Source organism: Patiria miniata, unplaced genomic scaffold (genome assembly GCF_015706575.1).
Source record: "Patiria miniata isolate m_02_andy unplaced genomic scaffold, ASM1570657v1 HiC_scaffold_7, whole genome shotgun sequence".
Lineage (NCBI taxonomy): Eukaryota > Metazoa > Echinodermata > Asteroidea > Valvatida > Asterinidae > Patiria > Patiria miniata.
In genome coordinates, this window is record NW_024037074.1 from 21,367,066 (window position 1) to 21,388,825 (window position 21,760).

A 21,760-nucleotide genomic window follows, 5' to 3' on the forward strand; every position below is an offset into this window, starting at 1 on the left:
ATTCTTTTGTTTAACAATTGCATTTGAATGGATAGATATTCCTCTCTTTTTTGTCTCGGCTGGACTTTGTGGAGGAAAGAAGACTATGCAATCACTATGTATGCATGTGGTATTTTGGTTAAAGTTTCGTAACATTGGTCTCAGTTCAAAAGTTGAAGTCCAATTGGAACCAAACTCGGGTCATAGGGGCAACATGCATGGGAACCTTCACATGAGGTCAAAGGTCACACACCAAAGTCAGAGGTCACTCTTTAAAGATAATCGCAAAAGCAGGCGAGACGCGCTGTTCCAGAACCACCTTGTTAGCCATTGTATGTACTCGCAAAATCATTCTGATATATGATATAACTTGGCCCAATAAGATCCAAATGGTCTTTCACCACAAAGTATGCTATGAGGGTTCCCCATAACACTGCAGCAAAATGACTCGTGGCATTCACCATCACAAAAATAAACAACTGACTCATCAACCAGGTCATGACTCGGCAAATACATGTACCTTTTTTATTTCCTGTTGGGCGTATCACACAGACACTTAATCACGTCGTGATGGGATGCTCTAAACTTGGAAAATATCCAACTTCCCAGGACCAGGCATGCAACTGGGAAGTCACAAAAAAGGGGAAATTCAAGTCTTTCCAAGACTTTGTACAGTGTTTTTCTATTTTCAACGGCACACATGGGAAGTAAAAACAAGGAAATCAGCCGATCTGAGGAAAAGTTGCATGCCTGCAGGACATTCATGGAAATGTTCCTAAATATATGATATGATCACAACACCTTGCAAGTATTCAGGATACACTGAACAAAATAGTAATGACTAATGAAAATTGTCCATACTAGGCCGATATCTCTTTCTTTAGGTCTTTAGGTAACTTTGTTAGGATATAAACATTGAAATGTATATATAAAAGATTTAATAATTTCCCTTTTTTTTTCTCAACACCTGAAATGCACCAGGCTGTTTAAATGATTGTTTGCATTCTGTGGCTGTGCTACGTTAAGGCGCATACAAAGGACAATGCAATGTAAAAGGAATCTAATGTCTGGAACAAGTGAAGTGTGTCTTCTACAAACATTCTGCCGCATTGATTTATCATTTCAAGATCTGAAGTAAAACAAATGGGTCCATATCAAATGCTGACACAAATCAGTACTACATTGTGGATTTTTAAGCACTTTTTGCATTGATTACCATGGACTCTGCATGGACATTAGACATCAATCACAAAGAGCTCTCGTGGGAGGGACATGCTGTCTATTCACACTGGTCTGTGCTCATATGGGTGTCAGTATGCATAATTCAACTGATTCTGAATGCACACAAACCTATGGCATCTTCACATGAGTGTCAGGCATCATCAGCAATGCAGTGGTCCCCCCATGTTTCTCTTTGGAAGCATTGCTGGGGTACTTGTGTACTGAATTAATAGCATCAAATTGATCTCACTGAAAGCTTTTGAATGATGAAATCGCTGTAACCTGCATTACATAATTCCTTTTGAAACAAAATTGTTGTCTATCCAGCAACTTCACCAATCCAAACTCCTCAGGAAACCATTAGTGTTGCCCAAGTCTGAAAGTTACTATTACCCTCATTTTTGCCATGACAATAATCAATTTGACTTATGTTCAAGTTGGGATTTGTTATTGAAGTTTGTTGTAAAAATCATCCATTGTTTATAGCTGGCTGGAATCAGAGGTTTTGACCCTTTCCAACTGGCATTTGTCCAAGGGAATAGTGTTGAGGGTGAAATATCTTCTTCTGTTTCATTTTCTGTGCCTTATTTTTCAAAACTTCCATGCTAACTGGCCCAATTGGTTTTTGTTAATATTACTTTAAATTAAGAAGTTTAGTCATCTGCCTAGCCAAAAAGGATAAAATTTGAATGAATTACATTTAATACCTAGTTTAATAGGCACACCCATTTGCTCAATTCCATTTTCCTTGACCCATTTAGTTTACAAAAAAAAACACATCTGGAATTTAGAATCTTTTTTTCTAATGTAATATGAGTCGAAATACGGAATAATTCTTTTCCAATTGCTAAATATCTTGGAATTTTACAAGTGACATTCGGTCCAACAATCCACACCCTAAATACATATGTACATGTATAACCACACCAAAAACAAGCAAGTTTTGCTCCAATGCGTTACTCAACTCGGAGGACTGTGAAACAGTGACAATCATGTCTTTTGCTTTCATTTCCATAAAAATATGCAGTGTTTCTGCTCATGGTCATTCATTTCAAGCATTCAATAAAAGCTATTTCCAAAAGCAGCACAAAATCATAAAATGAAAGTGAACCATTTCACATATTGTTACATTTCATAACCCATTTGGATCTGTACAACACAACCACACATGGTTTCCAGTTGCTGGATGCATTTCAAAATGAATACAGGTGTCAGTTTGCTCTTTACCCTCTTTTCAAAATCAAAACTTCTTCACAAATTTTTCCTTTTTTAGTGTAAACATCTTCTGTCATGGTCGAAAAAGCTCACTTTACAATAAATTAATGTCATTATACAGAAAGCAGGGACTAAACCGCATACTGGGCTGAGATTTTGATCCGCTGTCTGATCAGAAAGCCTGGTTTTGATGAAGTTTCCTCAATACATTGAAGACAAGCTCCCGTAATGTCTGAAAAGAAAACATCACAAGTATAAAACAGCAATATGTCAATGGTTTTACCATACTATGGGCTACAGAAAACACCACTGATTATTTCAGGTCTTTCAAGATGTGAATGATAAGGGATGACAAACAACCACTAGCATGACTAGGTGCCAATACCAATTTAACAAAACAAAATCAATAAAACACTTGAACAGAAAAAAAACACTACATTTGCATTTCAAGATAGCTGATTAAATGTGACAAAGAGTGTCGATATTGAAGGACCAATGGATGGTATCTTGTCTAATGCATGCTGGTATACAAGTATATTATCTACATGATGAACAGTGTGTGTGAATCAACTGAGTGTCCTTCACATGCTCTCCCTAAGTTACACACCCTTCACTTTTGTGCAAGCACAGGGTCCATGAAATTTAGATCCTGTCCCAGCTGACAAACACAACAAGGTAAATGTTTTTATTTAGGAAATAAAAACAAAAGTATAAAACATACACATTTTGAATATCAACCTGTTAAAATATCACTGTCGTATCCATACTCAAAGTAAAAAAATTACAATTACTAAGTGTAAAAGAAAAACAGTTGCAGACACTGTTGGAATTACCAACACTGATCAACAGAGGGCAGCATTTGTTCTCACCAAGCACAGCACTCCCTTTTTTGTACATTTCTTCAGTAAAGTTAAAATTTGGCAATTGTTTTTTGTGTAACTCCAATTCATTTCTTGGCTGTTAGAGTGGTTTGAGACAAATAGGCATTTAAACAGAACTGGAGCATTGTACTTCCCTCACCTTTTTTTTCCATGTGAAAAAGGAACATTCAATGGATCACCCTAGCAATCAATATTTTCATAGTCAATTACACAGGACATTACGTCTTTGGTATGTCATGTTACATACCTGTGGTTTGCAGTATTCTTCTAGCCAGCTGAACACACACGCTGAGAGCTCTGCAAAACTGGCTACTGAGATGGATTCATTAAAAGACTGGAACTGGGAATCCATGATGGCACGGAACTATGGGCAGAGACAACAGATAGGAAAGGCACAGTTCAATGGGGTGGCCTTTGGGTAGGAATGCAGAGCAGTGTTAGTCAAGTCCATCACAAGCCCTTACAAGTCAATCACAAGACATCACATCTCAAGTCACAAGCTATTCAAATGAACTACGACAACTGTGTTATTCAGGCCCTGTTACTTATGACTTGTAATTTGACATGTGATCTATTTGTGACTGGGCTTGTTGTGGTGGACATGTGGTGGACTTAGCTATAATGTCTGGAGCATTGAATTTGTGGTCTGTGGGTAATTCCGCAGGTTGTGAGTTCGAGTCCAGCCTGGGGCTATGGTGCATTGCCCTTGGGCAAGGCACTTTGTCACTAATTACTTCTCCCCACCCAGGAGTAAATGGGTACCTGTGAGGGCAGAGATCAGGCATGCAACTGGGAATTTAGAAAAAAACGAGAAAGTTCCAAACCACACAAGACTTTGTAAAGTGTTTTTGAATTTGTAATAGCATTCATGAGAAGTAAAAAACGAGGAAATCGGCGGATCCAAGGAAAAGTTGCATGCCTGAGAGATGGTTACTGTGACTGATTTTAGCTGCTTTGCGCTGAAATGGCTGCAAAGAGCTATATATTCTATATACCCCGAGGGACTGTGAGTGACCAGAAGAGGGTCCTATTGACCCTGTTCTGGTCACTCACAGTCCCAAGGGGGGCATAGACGTGCACTAGTGACCAAATGATGCCAGTCCATATGTGTTTTATAACTCACCTCTGTCCAAAATATAAAACAAGAAAAGAAACTTTTCAGGGTTTTATAACTGAACTGTTTTCATTCAACAATTAACTCATAAGCAATTCAACAATTAAAGAAACACTTTTTAAAGAAACACTTTTCCCCCTAGATTCAGTTTTTGAGTTGAACTTTCAGAGGGCGCTGTAACCAGTCAAAAATTTTGAGTATACTCAATATACTATACTGTACCGTGTTTCAATCAACCAGGATAAAGAAACAGCAAGAGGTGTGTTATAAAGTGTATTGTCTTCAAGCAAACTTGTATCCTCGATCCTGATTGGTCGATCCATGGCAACAACAGTGTGATGTTATACTGTATCGCACCCTGCATTTTGCGCTACCGGTATATCAAGATGCGAGCGACATTCCAGCTGCATGAGCTAAACCGCTAAAAGTTCGCGTAAAGAGTGCTAGCTCCAACTTTACTGTGCGTCAAGTTTGCTTGAAGATAAATTCGTTATCGCATTTGCGGAACACGGAAAATGTAGTACGTCCGCGTCCCACATGGCCGGTGGGACACAGACGCACTACATTGTACACTGTGTTCCACTCGTGCTCGCGGGATAACTTATTACAGTGTAATACAAGTGCTAATGGAGTAACCGAATACAATGCTGTTAGGGCTGCCTGGGTATACTTACCACATTAAACTTGACCTGGTCAGACACTTGGTTCTGGCCCTGACCTGGTGTGTTTTGGTGAGCTTTGACAATCTGTTCATAATTACTGTATGATTCAAAAGAAAAGGAAATATGTCATTAAAGAGGCATATACCTAACTGTCTCTATTCTGGGTGGGGTGGGGTGGGGTTGGGGATGGAAGGAGTTGGGTCACTGGGGAAATGTAATTATGTCATTAACCCTTACCCTACTAGACCCTCCAACGCATGCCAATATGTGCCTCAAGAAAATCTCCTATGTTTTTTGCATGGCCCTCCAATATCTGCCATGTCATTTCAAGGGTAACTGGACAGGCACTCCAATACATGCCACAGAGAACAATGAGAGTCCTCTGATAACAAAGTGAGTGCCCCCAGCTGGTCAGTATCAGGCACCCTCCAGGGCCTCCAACTCCTGCCAATTGGAGCCTTCACTGTTAAGACAAACTATCTGCCAATAAACTGCAGCTGGAGGGCATTGGCATAACCAACTGACATGCAGTAAACTACCCTCAGAGAGTAAGGGTTAATGCAAAAAAATATTGCGATTTTCAATCACATAGTTATGAAACTTTGTCACGCACGCAGGCATGCACAAATGTATGGACAAAATGCAAAGACTGCAAAAAGCATCAACATCACTGGAGATGGTCATCAATTAAAACTTTTTGGAAAAGATAAATGCCCACACTGCAAATACCTATTGTGAAACAAACCACATACTACATGGCTTATTTCAAGAGCAGTGGTGTCAAATCACTGTTCCGAAGCAGTTGGCTGATTTGACAATGAAGCGAGGGAGTAGTCAGTATTTCTCTACTATTACTCCTCAAGTTGTTTTTTAACACATTTAAGTCAAATGTGATGTGTTCCCTCCCAACACACTTCATCCTGGGAGGCTGGTCCAAAAAGCATTTGTAAATATTGCTCAAATAAACATTTCCCAAAATTTAATGATGATTTAATGTTTGAAAACAGACTTTCCTCGGCTCAGTTATGCCCTTTTGAAGTTTGTGATATCACCAAGGTGGAACGTTTGCTTGTAAAAGTTCTGGGTTATGCATTTCTTGAACTGATACACCTCTTCTCATCATTCCCCCAAAGAAATAATTTTAGAGGCAAAATTACAGTCTGTACTTTTGACAGTACAGTTGAGATATAATAAGGATCACAAATTTGCAAAAACCTGTAAATCAAAAAAAACAAAAAACATGTTTTTTGGGGAGCTGTTTCTGTATCTCAAGCTCCCCCCAAAAGCATCTGGTTGACAGAACAGGCCATAGAGTGGGGATTGCAAGTGTATAAAAATAAGCACCGGGGGAAAAAAAAGACTCATTGGAGGGGTCATAATTTTGAATCAGATCGTCTTATGATAACATCATTTATATATATGTCGTTAGCTACATTTTGATACCCCATTTGCTACCAAAGACTGTAAATCGTCCAAATTGACAACGGTTTGTGAAAAATGATGCCGTTTGAAAAGTTGCAAATTTAAAGAGTACGCAAGTGGAAAGTGCTGCGTGACAATGCCACAGTGCCCGAAACAAACGGGCTGGGAATACATATCGCACAGTGCTCGCATGCATGGGAGCATGCAAATTGATTTACTCGCGCTTTGTTCGGGCACTGTGCAGTTGAAAGGGGCCAATTACGGGCAATGTGAGGTTATGCTTAGCAATTTCTCCTCGCATAATCTTTAAATTTGCAACTTTTCAAACTGCATCATTTTTCATAAACCGTTGTCAATGTTGGCGATTTACAGTCTTTGGCAGCAAACCGGGTATCAAAATGTAGCCAACTTTATTCCTCAAAGGTCTATGACGTCATCATAAGACGATCAGATTCAAAATTATGACCCCTCCAATGAGTGTGGACTTTCTTTTTTTGCAGTGGTTAGATCAGTACCTGGTTGACACAGCAAGCCAATTATCAGTCAATGACGTACCTTTTCATGATTTTGAGGGCCATGACTTCTTTCCTCAGATTCTCCACCTCTTGTTCCTGTTTCTTCTTCTGCTGCACCAAGTATTGGATGTAGTCAATCGCTGTTGGAGAACATAAACATAGACCAATTCAATCTCTAAGTGGGACAACAAAAATTATACAGAAACCTTGCTTTTTCAAATATCTGACACTTTTCAATGAGTCCTTCGCTATTATTATATGAAATGTGTTTAGAAGAGGAAAGATATCAAAAGGGTTCTTAACTTTAGAAATTTACAGGAAATCTGTCTTTTTGAAAATACAAACCAAATTTGATTAAGGTTAAGGAGGGCTTCAAAGAATACAATGAGACCCGTAGTTGAGTCCTTTTTCTGAATCTCCAAGGGAATATTAAATATGTAGTAGGAATCAAGCTTATGGACCAAGGTTATGCTGACCCAGTACTTTGGGTCAGTAGAAATACAAATGGTTAGACACACATTCCGACACAAGTTTTGCGGGAAAATACCCAATTATTAGCCCAAACTTTGGACATTTTTAGCACAACCTATTGAATACTCAGATTCTTACCCATTATCAAAAGCCCAAGTACTCCAACAAATCTGTTATTATGGAATAAATTCTTTTGATCCCAAATTACATGCCAGTATTCTCAGTGAAGTCTGAAAAAGACTTGACTGCAGCTCAACAGACCAAGTCCACAAACGATAGGATGTTCATGCATGTATGCCAGCCTGAAAATGTTTGTATTCTTTGTGGCTTATCTAAGCTTAGTTTTAATGAAATGCCTTTGTTTTAAAATTCCTTCAATAGATTGGTGACTTCAGATACATGCAATGTCTGAAGAAATCTAGGCATCTACATTGTGATGGGACAGTGCAGTGCACTACACAGTGTACATGTACAATAATGTTGGAAATTTCTATCAAGGAAAGTGAACTTTACAAACAGTAATGAATGGAATCTCCTCGATCCTTTTCTCACATAAGTCCAATTCTTAGTCCAATTATTGCCACTAGAACGAGACTTACATCTCTGTAGTATGGTGGCTTTGCTGAGTTTCTGGGACCCTACGCTGTCAACCTGTTGACATGTTGGAACTATCATCTGCAGCTCCTCATAACCTTTCTGTTGTCAAAAAAAACCACCCAAAAACAGTTTTTGTTTTAAAAGATATACTGCACTTCAGATTGTGAATCTTAAAAAAGACATGATAATAAAATGCTACAGAGAAGTCCTGCAGACTCTTTAAGTGTAATATCAAGCTTTTGAATCTACTAATATGCAAACAGGTAAAAGTTGATAAAATCGGTTGGGAAGAGAGCTGCACAGTCCTTCTGTACTTCAATTTTGCATCCATCTGCTTTACACACTATTCCCTAGTATACTACGAAGCATAATTTGCCAATCAGACAATTTGACGAGCACAAGTCATTTTGATATAAAAGTGGAAGGGATAATCAAATCAGTGAGATGGCATATAGACCTAATGTTCATAATAACGTCACAATGGCTGCATCTTGTACGTCAAAGCAAAACGTAATATACATGTACGTATTTAGTACGCAGGCATGAGCTAAATGTTACTCAATATGTGACATCGCGAAATGAGGTCTGTAGATACCTTAATGGCATCCCTTCTCTTCTGTTCAGCTGCTGTGTGGGCGTTCCGCCGTCTGTCTTTGTAATTACGAAATGCATCAGATGTATCATCATCGTCATCTACGGGAACGACAATAAAACACTCATTACATTGTCAATGATACGCTGCAAACAGTGTGGACTTAATAAGACTATTTGAAGTTCTACTCAAGATGGCAGTTTTATCTTTGTTCTTTCTTTGTGTGCATGTGCTCAACTTAACAAACCCTCCACCTTTCCCCTCAATCTGCCATCTTACTAGAAAAGGAAGAATGTGCATTTACGACAATCTTCTATATACTGTCAAGCATATTTAGCCCTGCACGGTCTGTACCTGTTAGCTGCAGTCCTCCATCATTCAACCCAGGCAGAGAGGAGGCACTATTCTGTCGAGACGTTGGACCAGATAGAGGCAAATCATCATCCTGCATACCTGATACAGACAAATCAATCAATGTTACAAACATTCTAAAAATCACTGATAATAGGTCTACATGTAGGAAATCCAAGGAAATCGAGGAAAAAAATGTACTTGCATAATCAATTTTGATTTGCCATTGTCAAGGTCATATGACCTGTCAGGTGCACGTCAAATTCCTCACCTACAATATACTGGTAGCAATACAGTATCATGGTTGTCTTACGTATATGTAAATGAATTAAAATCCAAATGAAAGGCACATGAATTAGAAATAGGAGTGATGCCCCCTTTCACATTTATGTCTTACATCCTTTATATACAGGCATGCAACTGGGAATTTGGAAAAAACGAGGAAATTCCAAACCACATGAGACTTTGTACAGTGTTTTTCAATTTGTAATGGCATTCATGAGAAGTAAAAAACGAGGAAATCAGTGGATCCGAGGAAAAGTTGCATGCCTGTATATACTATACTGAAGTTAATTATCCATCCTTCATTGTTAACGAGCGACACCACACTAACACAACTGAATTTGGGAGACTTAACTCATCGTTATTCTCACATTAAACATTTCAGTGAAAGTCATACATCCCCCCCCCCCAAAAAAAAAATCTAAAAAAAACCAAAATATTTTTTGTAAAATTGCCCCTCTCCTGTTTAAAAAGGAATATTGTTAAATGTGTTTGTCAACTGTTTTCCCACAATACAAAAATGGCCCTTCCATGGTAAGCTCTTTGTGGCAAACTGTAGTGTGAATCATTTGCATTCAAATTACTGAAATATAATTATTATTGCAGGGAATTCCTTTTCATTTCATGAAACATGAAACATTCAGCCAAACGGAAATTTACATGAAGTTCAAACATTTTGACAGAGTAAATGTGCCTTATTGAGGCACGCTTTTCAGTAAGGTCCAATGTCCAACCATAATTGCACCCAAACATGTTCAGAAGCTACATTTCTCTCTTTGACAGAAGCAGCCAATTTAAAGTGCTTCATATGACAAATTGTCAAATGTCCGTTGATGGCAACAATCCTTTAGAAAATACAGGATGAGGCTACATGAACATGTATACAAGTACTCACTCTGGTCAAAGCTGGAGTCTGCAAAGCTGGAATCTGTGGCGGACATCTTGACAGATACTGGTTCACCCTGCATGAGGGGTTAAGAATTCAATGCAAACCATCAGCAAGACATGCATACATTGCTACTGAATTAAAAAATTTGTAAAATAATCAAAAACCTTCCAGAAAGCGCTTATTTTCAAGCCATGGATGGATCATCCTCGCCAGCCAGGGCAATATTACAAAGATCCTGTACGTCCCAAGACAGTACCCTGGCAACCTGAGTCCATTTATTATGGCTCATGTGATTAACTCATTCCAAACATGGATTGATACAATTTCTGTCCAATCAGATTGCTTGTAACAAAAGTTGGCTACCAACATGAACTCATGTACGATAAGGTACCCCCGTGCTACATACTGGTCTTTGGCTGCCACTAGGTAGACATTTCTTTCCGTAGATCCATACGTAATGGTCGCCATATTTTTGTGTAATGTAAAACTCTCTCCTATTGGCTAACAAGTCTACACAAACAATCTGATTGGCTGACGACGAACGTCACAATAGTAAATAATTGGAATCGGTTTGCCATGGTTTGCCAGAGTAGCCTTAATGGATAGAATTGCAAACATTACATCATGCTCAAATGACCTCTATTACGCACACAATGCCATATTAACATTTGTCAAGCTAGCCCCCCCCCCACCTCCAAACCCAAACCAATTCCCCACCACCACGAACAAAAAAAACATTTCCAGTCACAACTCCAGTTGACACCAGCAGGTATCAAAAGTATTTCAAACAAAATGGAAAGTTTGTTGACTGTCAAGTTGTTTCCATTTCAAGATTGACTTAAACAATTTGGTGAATGGAAGACAAGTTTATCAAACTGATTTAATACTCTGAATGGTTGCTTTGTGTGTTGCAAGTCCATTCACTTAATGGTAAAGGTACCTTAAGACCACTTCACATTAGTCCGTGTTACATTGTAAGTGCAAGTGCCCTACTAGGCCTACATGTACCGATACATCAAGGCAATTGTGTAGTCACAGGCCCCATGTTTCTTTCAGTCCTTAATGAGTGTTTTTATTATTAGAAAATGACTCCTGCAACCATACAGTAGGTATGTTCTTTAATCTTAATGACCCTATTTTTCGTAATAGAAAATGAGAAATTCTTAAGGCAGGTAGATGCCATGTGTATCAGCTCGGCTTTGTGCATTCACGGTGCGTCGCAGTGATCGCCATCAGTACATTTTGTGTTGCATTTTTGTTGTCTTCATCGTGACCCCAAAATTCCCCTCAAAAATCATATCAAGGCCCTCTATCCACAACAGTATTTGTTTCCTGTAATAGGAACACAGCTATAATCCCAAATACATACATGTACATTGTATTTTGTACTGTAGGCTGTATGGTTGGGGCTTAGTTGCCCAAGCCCAATAAATGTGGCTCAAATACTGGATTTCCTCCATTTTGTGAGCCACAGGGTAGGGACAGCTGCGTGTGTCTAAAGAAATCAAAATCAGTACTGTTTTTTTCACTTGGTTGACATTTACCCAGTTAATAACCAGGGGAAAAAAAAAAGTCTGTATCTCTAGATGTCTAGTTATAATCCTGTAATTTTCAGGGGGTTTGTCCACAAATTCACGCTGTATTTTTCTCAATGTCAGGGGTCAATGGTCATCACCTTTAAAAATTAAAAAAAACAAGAATAGGCCTATAAAGCGAAAAAAAATCCTGATTTTGATTTCCTGCTTTTTCTTATTTTTGGATGCATTTTAAAAGGTTTCATTGCACACTTCAAAATAAAATCGGAAAATCACACCAAAAGTAAAATTTCTCTTTTAACCTTGTACTGGGTAGGCCTAGGTGAATTCAAGGTTTATGGACAGGAATGTTTAGTTAAGAGCTTGATGAAATGTCACTGACTCTGAAATATTTGCTCTAGCAATTAAGGCACTAGAGGCAACAAAATCAAAGTGCACCACGTTAGGCATCAGAATAGGACCTTGAGTGCTGAAAAACATGCAAACTAATTCAGGCCAACTTTTGGGCTGACAACATTCTCAAAAATGTTCATAAGGCAAAGACAAGGTCCTCAGTATTCCACCAGCCAAGTTTGAAGTCTCAATTCAATTTTGAAAAGAGACCTTTCTGCACTATTTTGCACCTGAGAGGGAAGTCAAGTGATATCAATTTGAGACCAAAGACTGGACTGGTGCATGTCCAAACATGCTCCAACTTCTTATACTGCATGTTTTCAATACCTTAAGTTTTGGGACTCCCATACACAGTATTGAGAGTCCCCAATTTCTGGACTAGTACTACATGTAGTTAGGCATTAGAGCAACACTAATGGGGCTATTAAGCCCCAGTCTACTATACATTAGGCCCAAGTAATTTACTTGGACCCAAGTTTAATCGCCTTTTCTTAACATTTGGACTTGATCTTGCGAGTGGGCCTCATGTCCAATTTCCAAATGTTAAAAAAAGGCGATAAGTTGGAAGTTGTTTATCTCCGCGTGAGAGTTGCGGATCACCCATGCACACAATGCAGTTCTGTGTGCAGTTAAGATGATGAAGGCGTGACACATGACGCACGCGCTGAGCGCGTCATGAATGGTGAATTTGTACAATGACATGTATCACATAGCACAGCATGCGTGATCCAGAAGTGTCGAAAGTGATCCGTAACTTTGTGTCGGCCAGTTTCAGTCCTGTACAAAAGCCATGATTTATTTCCCTTTAATTAATTAAGTTGAGTCCGTGTCCAATGTTTGGTTTTAACTTGAAGAGGAGGAATTTTACTTTGAAATTATGTCACTGGTACCATGGAGTCGGACCATGGAACTGGAAGTCCAACATGTGCGCATGTAATGCATGTACAGCAGCAATTATATAACTAGAGGTTGTAGGAACAACTACACGGTGTTGGGCCATGGATTACCGCAGATTTTGCCACACACATCAATTCAAAATATGCATGTTTAAATCCATGTTTGAATTTTTCAACATGCCGCCAGAGGGCGCTCTAACATTTGATGACGTCACCTGTAAAATGTTTGTACAGTACTGCCTAGGCAGACACTCACATCGTTGAAAGCAAGTTCGCATCTTCTGCCAATTTCAAATAATAAGGCACTTCCGGTTTCGACCGGAAGGAAGGGTCAAGTGATTTTGCACTTAATACCAAAAATGAAGACCCTGCAATATTGTATCGATTGCCATAAAAAACAAAATCAAAGCTGTAGCAGTTGATTTTACATTGATTTTCAAAGATTAGGCCTAAATCTAGAAATCTTTGATTGCTTGTAATACGATACTTGATGACGTCATTACCTGAAAGTTCAAGAGCTATTTTAACTGTGCTATATTTAGCCAAATCTTGATTATATCTATCACGGTTGATTTTTTAGCAATTTTTGAAGGTTTAAAGGTCTTTTTATTGTAACTTCCGGTCTGATGACGTAATCAATTTTTTTTCGCGCACAGGTGTTGTCTGCATTAAGGTCATCACGTACATTAATTTTGAAGCGATTACCGCAAACTTCGCCACAGACATCAAGTGAAAATGCGTTTTTGACGTTTTTTAACCTGCCGCTAGAGGGCGCTCCAACACTTCATGGCGTCACCCATTACTTGTTTTGAAAGGTCAATCCAGGCAGACACTTAAATCGTTAAAAGCAAGTTCATATCTTTTTCCACTTTTAAATTATTAGGCACTTCCGGTTTCGACCGGAAGGAAGGGTCACGTGATTTTACGCGCACAACATAAAATGAAGATCATGTATTACCATGTCGATTCCCGCAAATTTCAGGTTCCGGTCTCTCACGGTTGATTTTATATGGAATTTCAAAGATTAAATTTATTAAACTTTCGAGTGACGTCACGTGACCCATGATGGCATCATGATTACGTAATTGCAAAAAACCACATCTGCGGTGGATTGGGCATTCATGTATTGACAAATGAAGTTCATATATGTTTCCATTTTTCCAAACAGTTCTGGAGAAGGATTTGCTGAGAATATGCCGAGAAGAACAAAAACAGTAAATTCTTACAAAACCAATAGGTGTTGGGCTGGGGGTCAGACAAGTCGACCGTTGAGACAACTCGACTCGGGACAAGTCGACCGTTGAGACAACTCGACCGTTGAGACAACTCGACCGTATGTGCGATAAATGGAAAGACAAGTCGATCGTTGAGACAAGTCGCCTCGCATGTTTTAGGCCTAGTTTCGGGGATAGTACCGGGGATTTTGACGGCGGCTGATCGCCGTTTGGGAGTGATGACACATGAGTTTTTATTTTTGCATATAACAGAGCCGATATAGCGCAGCGTGATTGTCTGTGCACATCGTTCGTTTTTTTCAAGGCCACGTGCGCGCATCCCCGGTCAACGTGGCCGTACCGTGCACGGTGTCATCATTTTTGCTGGGCCTGTGCGCCCATTTGCCGGTCAACTTGTCCGTACCGTGCACGGTGACATCGTTTTTGCCAGCCCTGTGCGCCCATTTGCTGCGCCAGTCGACGTGCCCGCGTGCCGGGCCCGGCCCGGTCCTCGCGGGCGGGCGGGGCGCACCGGCCCGACGCGACGCCCTCTGTACATCGAGTATGCCCGCGCCGCACCCATGATCGGTCTTGCCACAGATTTGTGCAACTTTTTCTGCTCCACGTGTATTCATTTCCATTAAGTCGAGCAGTCTCAACGGTCGAGTTGTCTTAACGGTCGACCTGTCTCAACGGTCGAGTTGTCTCAACGGTCGACTTGTCCCGAGTCGAGTTGTCTCAACGGTCGACTTGTCTGACATTCGTTGGGCTCAAGGCCCAACACCTAAAAAGTGATCTGGAACTGTCACACTGAGTATTACTGTTGGGCGCGATCGGTGGATCTGTGCGATTGGTCGATTGTGTTGTGCGATGGGTTGATTCTGTAGGTTATCTCGGACTTATACCTTTTAAAAAAAAAAATATTCAGAGCCGAGAATTAGAAAGGAATGGTGTTTGACTGGTGGCAGCGGGATTGACCAATAATAACGTCATGATCGACTGTAGCTTGAGTAACTCCAGCTGACATGCTCATCAGGAATTCACATGTAACAGGCATGACAGGTCAAGCTACATTGTAGATCGCTTTAGCAGTGCAATCGACCGATCGTGCGCATCGACCAATCGCGCCCAACATTTCTAGTCTACGTATGAAATGCCTATTAATCTGTGTCCTTTCTCTATGATCTATAAAATTACAACTATCAGTAACATGACTAAACATTGCATGCTAAATCCGCTCAGCCGAATGGGACTAGGCCGCCTAGGGCTTTTGTGGCGGAATGGCGGTAAAACAATGTGGCAAGTTTGCTGAATTATGAAACTATTTTCTGTACATGACTTTATCGAAACTACGAAGTACGATACATTTTGAAATCAAAACGTCCTTTGTATATTGTCCCGACATGATTTTTAAACAAAACAGCAATATTATTCGATAAATGTTACCTATATCCTCAGATCATGTGTATCGCTTCGATCGGTTCCCCATTTTATATCGCAAACTGCATGCTCTCACAACAAAATGAACAAGCGCACGTACCAAAGATCCATGCATACACGTACACATATATGTACCAAAGCAGATGTTCGTACTTTGTAGGGGAAGATCGGACACTTCGCTGAAAAAATGTGAAACAGGAAGGCTCATGGGGAAGGGCGCCACCACGTTCCTGTTAGGTAAGATTTGCTCCAGCGTTGTGCGAAGCACTATTATTGTTTCATATCAGGCAGATTATGTAACATTTTAAAAAGCAGTTTATTCTGTGATTATTAATAGCCCCACTCAAGGCTTCAGGGGGAAATGCCTTAGTGCTTTATTTGAAAGTGACAGTGTAGGGCCTATGTGTACTGTATTATGCTGTGAATGAGCCGACTGTAACTGCATGAACAGGATTTGAGATGGGAGCGGTAATGAACAATTCCCCCAAATATTTTCCACTTTTTCATCATGTTGAACTTGCTTATGGTTTATTCATATACAGGTTTGGGGGGGGGGGGGGGAGGGGGGTAAACAGTACAACAGTATTTTAACTACATGTAATTAATTATAAATTGTTTTAATTAATTTTTTTTTTTTATTAATGACTATTATTTTTCTTTCTTAAGACTGTGTATTTTTTTAATAATTGTACAGCGCAAGCTTTGTGATGTCCTTGTGAACATGGAACGCGTTTTCAAGTAATTAATATCATTATTATTATTATACATCAGTTGAATGGGATCATCTATATCTATTCATATTATGGGCAGTGGGTTCTACTTGAGCACTGATTGCATTCATAATGATAAAAAATAAAATGTGGATTTTTTTTTAATGAAATGTTCTTGGTATGTCTTATTGTTATTGACCGTCTGAAGTGGCAGTAATGAGTATTACTAGATATATAGTACTGAAAACAATCGACAGAAATTAACAGTGTAACACATTGACTGAGTTCAGCAAAGTATGATTTCATTTTTTTTTTTTCAGATGCTTCGTTTACCTAAGTTCATTTGATAGTAACATTTTAATTTAGTCCATCCAACATATAACATTATCATTCTAAAAAAAAAAAAAATGAAGCGGGGCTTTGACTAGTTTGGAGATCTGAAACCTGCCTACTCGGAAGTTAAAACCATGTGGCCTCTTCGCCGCTTGAGTTCTGGTTGCATTGCTCAGTCACCTCCCCTCAAAAAGCTACACCATTGTATTATCTGATTTGATAAACATCGATAACATCGCTATATCTCAACCTGTTACTATATTATCACTCGTTCATTTATTTCTTTATTCGTCACTTCATTTTCTTTCAATCCCGCTTACATTAATTTTTTATACCCGATGTATAATTCGTGTTAAATACACGCGTTTACCTATTCAACGCTAGGAGCGCCCTCCCCGTAGACCAATTTAATGCATGACGTTTGGCGTTTCATTGGGCCCTGTACAAAAAAATACCCTAGTTGTCATGATGTCCTGAGCTAGCTGAGCGCGCGGCGCGGACTCGCATCATTCGAGGAGGGGGAAGGAGAAAAATGAATTATAAAGTTGAATACGCTGAGACGCTGTTTGAGCTGATTTGATATAATGAATAACTGATTAACAGTTAAAGTAGTGAAAATTGTTCCAATAAATGTAGTTGCAGGTACTAAAATATGTCCTAATAGTTCTAAGAGTTAGACAGTTGTAACCCTACATTAAAAATGGTAGCGTCGAGCTCCGGGTCATTTTGCGAAATGTGTGTGTACAAAATACGATTGTCACAGTACATGTACGTATGTACAGTTAAGTTGTAGGCCCTCTACGCGCGCGCGGGGTTTGTGGCAAGTGGCTAGTCAGTCGACGACTTGCCAGCTGTGCTCTATACTTCTAGCTGTGAAGTATTTTAATTTTATCGAACCAGATGAAGGATCCAGGGCTCTTCAAAGTTCACGACATTGTATTTATGTAACGTACTACTTATCGGTGATCATGCTTAGTTATTGACATGATTGATTTACAACAGGACCATGACTGAAAGTTTACCGGCGGTGGCGGAATGTAAATTGTAAGTTCTGTTCGTGTTGTGTAGGCCCTAGGCCCTATGCCTTTTTAAAGAGGTTGTGGAATGCTCGAAGACATGTATTTTTTCGGGTATATGTATAATGTAGCCTAAGGTGTGATGAAATAAAAACGACTATTGTGTCTGTCATGAAATGAGTACAAAAGGTACTTTTGAGAGCTGTTTTTCAGGTCCTGTTTCGACCCGAACGTGCAATTTGTGTAAACGCAGTGGCTATCGTTACGGCAGCCGTAACCCATTTCCCATTTTCTATCGTTACGGTAGACTGCAACTTTTATAAAACATGAGAAGAAAATATAAAATTAGAAGGAAAAAAGTGAATTTGAACGTTATGAAATTCGGACTTTATTTCCCTTTTAAAAAAAATCCTCCAACATGTCCAAAGCCTCAGGTTAGAAAAGGAAAAAAATTCAAGTGCAAAACTGAGATGCGAACCCGCAACCTCGCGGTGCAAAATCCTACCCTCTATCGTCTGAGCGTCGCACTGCTCGCTAAAACGTGGGGAAACAAATAATTATATACCTGCGTGCGTATCAAAAAAGTATCGTAGAGGGCGCTAAACAATGGCTGCCGTAACGATAGCCACTTCGTTGTGTAAAAGTCGTCATTGGGGGCAGCAAACAAAACATAGTAAATCTGACGTAATAAACAGGACTCGTTTATATTACGCTGCATCGGGAGTCCTGTTTATTACGAAATCTAGACTGTTCCCCCCCCCCCCCCCTTGATATTGGCCATGAAAGGTACAATTAGCAGAGTTTGTCCTAAAAAATGACTGCTGCATTTTAGGCTAAGCCAGGTCGTGCAACTTTTGACCTTTTGATGTTTCCTGGTTACTACTGGTCATGATGGTAAGTAGCTTCCAAAAAAGTTCCATAGTGAATGTTGGGTGAACAAAAAAAGAATTGAGATTTCAAATTCAGGGAAACTAAACTTTTCAGGAAATTTTGCATGCATTGGTGTGGGGCTCACAGAAAATCCAGTATGGGGTTAATCGTTGACATTGTGATTGTGTGGGTGGGATGAATTTTCCAACCACACTCACCATGCTCATCTAGCCCATGGAGGAACTTGTGTGGATTGCTGCGCTGTACGTTAGGCCACACGCCTGGTTTCCCAACCTACTGAGGAGTTTATTCCAAACACTGGCGCACCCTTTTTTGGCATTTTTTTTTATATACCACTGATATGGTTGTATTCTATGATTTCTCATCTTTTGCCCCCCGGGTAGGTTAGGTGATATTTCTTCATTTTTTTTCGAGAAATTCAGACATCTTTCTGGAGTCCATATGCGCCAGTTTGGGAGTAAACTCCTCAGTAGGTTGGGAAACCAGGTGTGTGGCCTAACGTACAGCGCAGCAATACGGAGGCCACGCAAGTGGGGCTACATGCTCACCATGCTCACAGTTAAAATTTCTGGCAAATACGAGCTGTGTTTTTTCCTCACTTTTTTACTTCTTATAAATGCATGCCATTGAATAATTTAAAAGTAGCATGCAGCGGGGGCTTCGACCTTGGAATATTTGCAAATTGCGTGGAAACAAAGAAGAGGTACTTTCTTCACCTTCTACCGCTGTGATCCGGGTTCGATTCCTGGCTGGGCCAATATGTGGATTGCGTTTTCAGTCCCTACCTGATTCCGTGTTTTTTCTTCAGAATATTCCTAAGTGGGGTTTTCTTCCCACATCTAAAACTGTACTGTCTTCACATGTACAAGTAAAAAGTATGCGAGGGGCAAAAGCCCATACATCGCACCAACGCAAAGTCCATCCTACAAAAATGACAATGTAGGCCACCCACTAAATTGAGTTTTTTGTTGTGTTTTTTTACCTCACCTACAGGGAAAATTTATTTGACTCTACATTGTGTATGATCAGTCAAAGAGCTTCAGGATAATAAGAGCTTTGGGCTTCAGGATAATATGACGTGCTAGATAACCTGCAGTTTCTGGAGTTTATGATCTCAGTTTCGCCATGCCAAAGGCACCTTTGAACAAGCACGTCAAATTTGAAAGCATTGATAATTGTGTTGCTGACAGCCCAGAGAGCAATGTACAAGATGGACAACAGGGTGGTGCTGGCCAGTGTCATGGGACATCATCCACCAGAGGAGGATGCTCATCTCGTCTTCCGAATGAAGAGATAGAGATTCATATTGAAGATGAAAATGGCGTGAGACAACCCTACCACCAGCATGACCAAATAACGGAACATTGCAGTGGATGCCACATGCTGGGCCAGCCTCATAAACACCAGAGAGTGACCACTGCTGATCAGCCAGACGATGACGACGATGATGATGATGGATGTAGATACAGTCCCCAGCAAGGTCCCCATATCATCCTACTCACAATCATCTGCATTCCATTCGTCTTTCTAACAGCATTAGTTGTCACGTGTTATCTAGGTGTGCTTACCTGGTATAACATTTTCCTTTACTATTACGACGAGAGGGGATGGATTCACCGCATCGTTGTCTGTCCTCTTCTAATCCTGTCATTTCCTCCGATCATCCTGACGACAGCTCTCGGTATCTCACTGTATTCCTCCGTCCAGCAACTCTCATGGTATCTTACCTCATGGAGGACTTCAGTGACTGACTTAGAGAAGGGTTTCTATGCATGGTTGTGTCTCCATCTTGGCCTTCAGGATTGCTCCCCATATGAAGTCATCACCTTGGAGGATGATGATGAAGATGGTTTAGGCAGAACCATATCGCATGCAGTCAGCCCAGTGTAATTCCACAACATTTCTCAAAAGTTTCAAATAACATGGTTATCTTGTGTTTTTATTGGTCTAGAACGGCCATGTGTCCAGTCTATACAAATGACTGTTTACTTCATATACACTGCGTTGCATATGAATAGCCTCATATACATCGCGTTGCATAAAATGATCTCATATCACAGCATTGCATATATTGCGCGCACATGCAGGGTGCATGTGCAGGGCCCATGCACTTTGCAGCAGAGAACTGCAACCTTTCAATCTCAATTCCAGCAGGAAAGCTCGCAGTACATGTAATCAAAAAGTTACACTGCAGTGATTTCATTTATTTATGCATTGAAAACCTTTATCTTTTTACTTATTGGCACGATATAACAAAACAGTTGTTGACTGCTGTGATGTGGATTGAGGAATATATGTGATTTTTAACCCCCTCTGGGGGACATAGCACCCTCGGCCTCGCCTCCAGTGCTATGTATGTGCCCCTCGGGTGTTACAAATGCCATACATGGGTAACACATCACAGCAGTCAACTAAATATTGTTAATAGTTTGTGGACCATACAGCGTACCTGTAGTGTACAAAAAGCAACAATGTGTCTGAATTGATGCATGAAGGTTTGTGAAGTGTACATGATAAAAAAGAACTCTTTCTTTGCCTCCTACGGTATGTGTTTTTAACACTCTGTGCAAATCTACAGTGCTTATGCCATTGCCCTTTTTTTTTAAAAATGAGGCAGACGTGAGTTTTTCAATCACACACTCAATTTATACAAACATACATGTACAATGTACGTAACTGGACTTTTTTTCTAGAGCTCTAATGACTGACTTACCATTGTTGGTAATGACAAAACATTTTAAGATTGAATTTAAAAAAAAAAAATGCTTTCTATTCTATCTGCAGCAACAGCAGTCATTTAGTTTTGGTTGCTATGGTCACTAAGGGGATAAATAATGCAACAAAGTGGCTTGATGGTCTACATGATATTACTCATCTTAAGCTGAACTCATCGTGAACACTCTGAATGAGAATAAGGATGTGACTTTGGGTTTCATTTTGTAAATGTTTAGCAAATATTCTAAGAACTGTTTAAACAGTTAAATGTTTCTAGCCACATGCCTGCCCATTACATGTACATGTATGTCTGCATGTCTGTATGTCTGACATTATAAATATAGGGCAGTCATTGTAAAAGTACAAACGTAACTATGCGTGCACCCCAATTGTAATCAAGTACTGCGGTCTTCTAAGGTTTTGTAA

The 21,760-nt window shown here is 39.8% G+C and overlaps 2 protein-coding genes across 2 annotated transcripts; one reads left to right on the top strand and one right to left on the bottom strand.

Moving 5' to 3' along the window:
- Positions 1 to 435: 435 nt before the first annotated feature.
- LOC119745665 (max-like protein X) lies at positions 436 to 15,826 on the bottom strand. Its single transcript, XM_038222190.1, has 9 exons — positions 15,676 to 15,826; positions 10,198 to 10,264; positions 9,024 to 9,122; positions 8,673 to 8,770; positions 8,080 to 8,176; positions 7,050 to 7,149; positions 5,085 to 5,169; positions 3,544 to 3,660; positions 436 to 2,647 (listed from the first exon to the last, which is right to left on the bottom strand). The coding sequence occupies exons 2-9, from the start codon at positions 10,241 to 10,243 to the stop codon at positions 2,588 to 2,590; spliced, it is 702 nt and encodes a 233-aa protein (XP_038078118.1). The 5' UTR covers positions 10,244 to 10,264; positions 15,676 to 15,826; the 3' UTR covers positions 436 to 2,587.
- A 1,686-nt stretch (positions 15,827 to 17,512) lies between these two features.
- On the top strand, positions 17,513 to 21,446 carry LOC119745959 (transmembrane protein 169-like). The gene is made up of 2 exons (XM_038222678.1): positions 17,513 to 17,756; positions 19,613 to 21,446. Exon 2 carries the CDS (start codon positions 19,745 to 19,747, stop codon positions 20,507 to 20,509), a length of 765 nt encoding a protein of 254 aa, XP_038078606.1. The 5' UTR covers positions 17,513 to 17,756; positions 19,613 to 19,744; the 3' UTR covers positions 20,510 to 21,446.
- Positions 21,447 to 21,760: the final 314 nt, after the last annotated feature.

Excerpts from the sequence above, each read along its gene's own strand:
- LOC119745665 (XM_038222190.1), bottom strand. The coding sequence starts at position 10,243 with ATGTCCGCCACAGATTCCAGCTTTGCAGACTCCAGCTTTGACCAGA. Across the intron at positions 8,771-9,023 it reads TGGAGGACTGCAGCTAACAG|ATGACGATGATGATACATCT; the intron begins GTACAGACCGTG and ends TCGTTCCCGTAG. Across the intron at positions 2,648-3,543 it reads AAGAATACTGCAAACCACAG|ACATTACGGGAGCTTGTCTT; the intron begins GTATGTAACATG and ends TTTTCTTTTCAG.
- LOC119745959 (XM_038222678.1), top strand. The coding sequence starts at position 19,745 with ATGCCAAAGGCACCTTTGAACAAGCACGTCAAATTTGAAAGCATTGAT.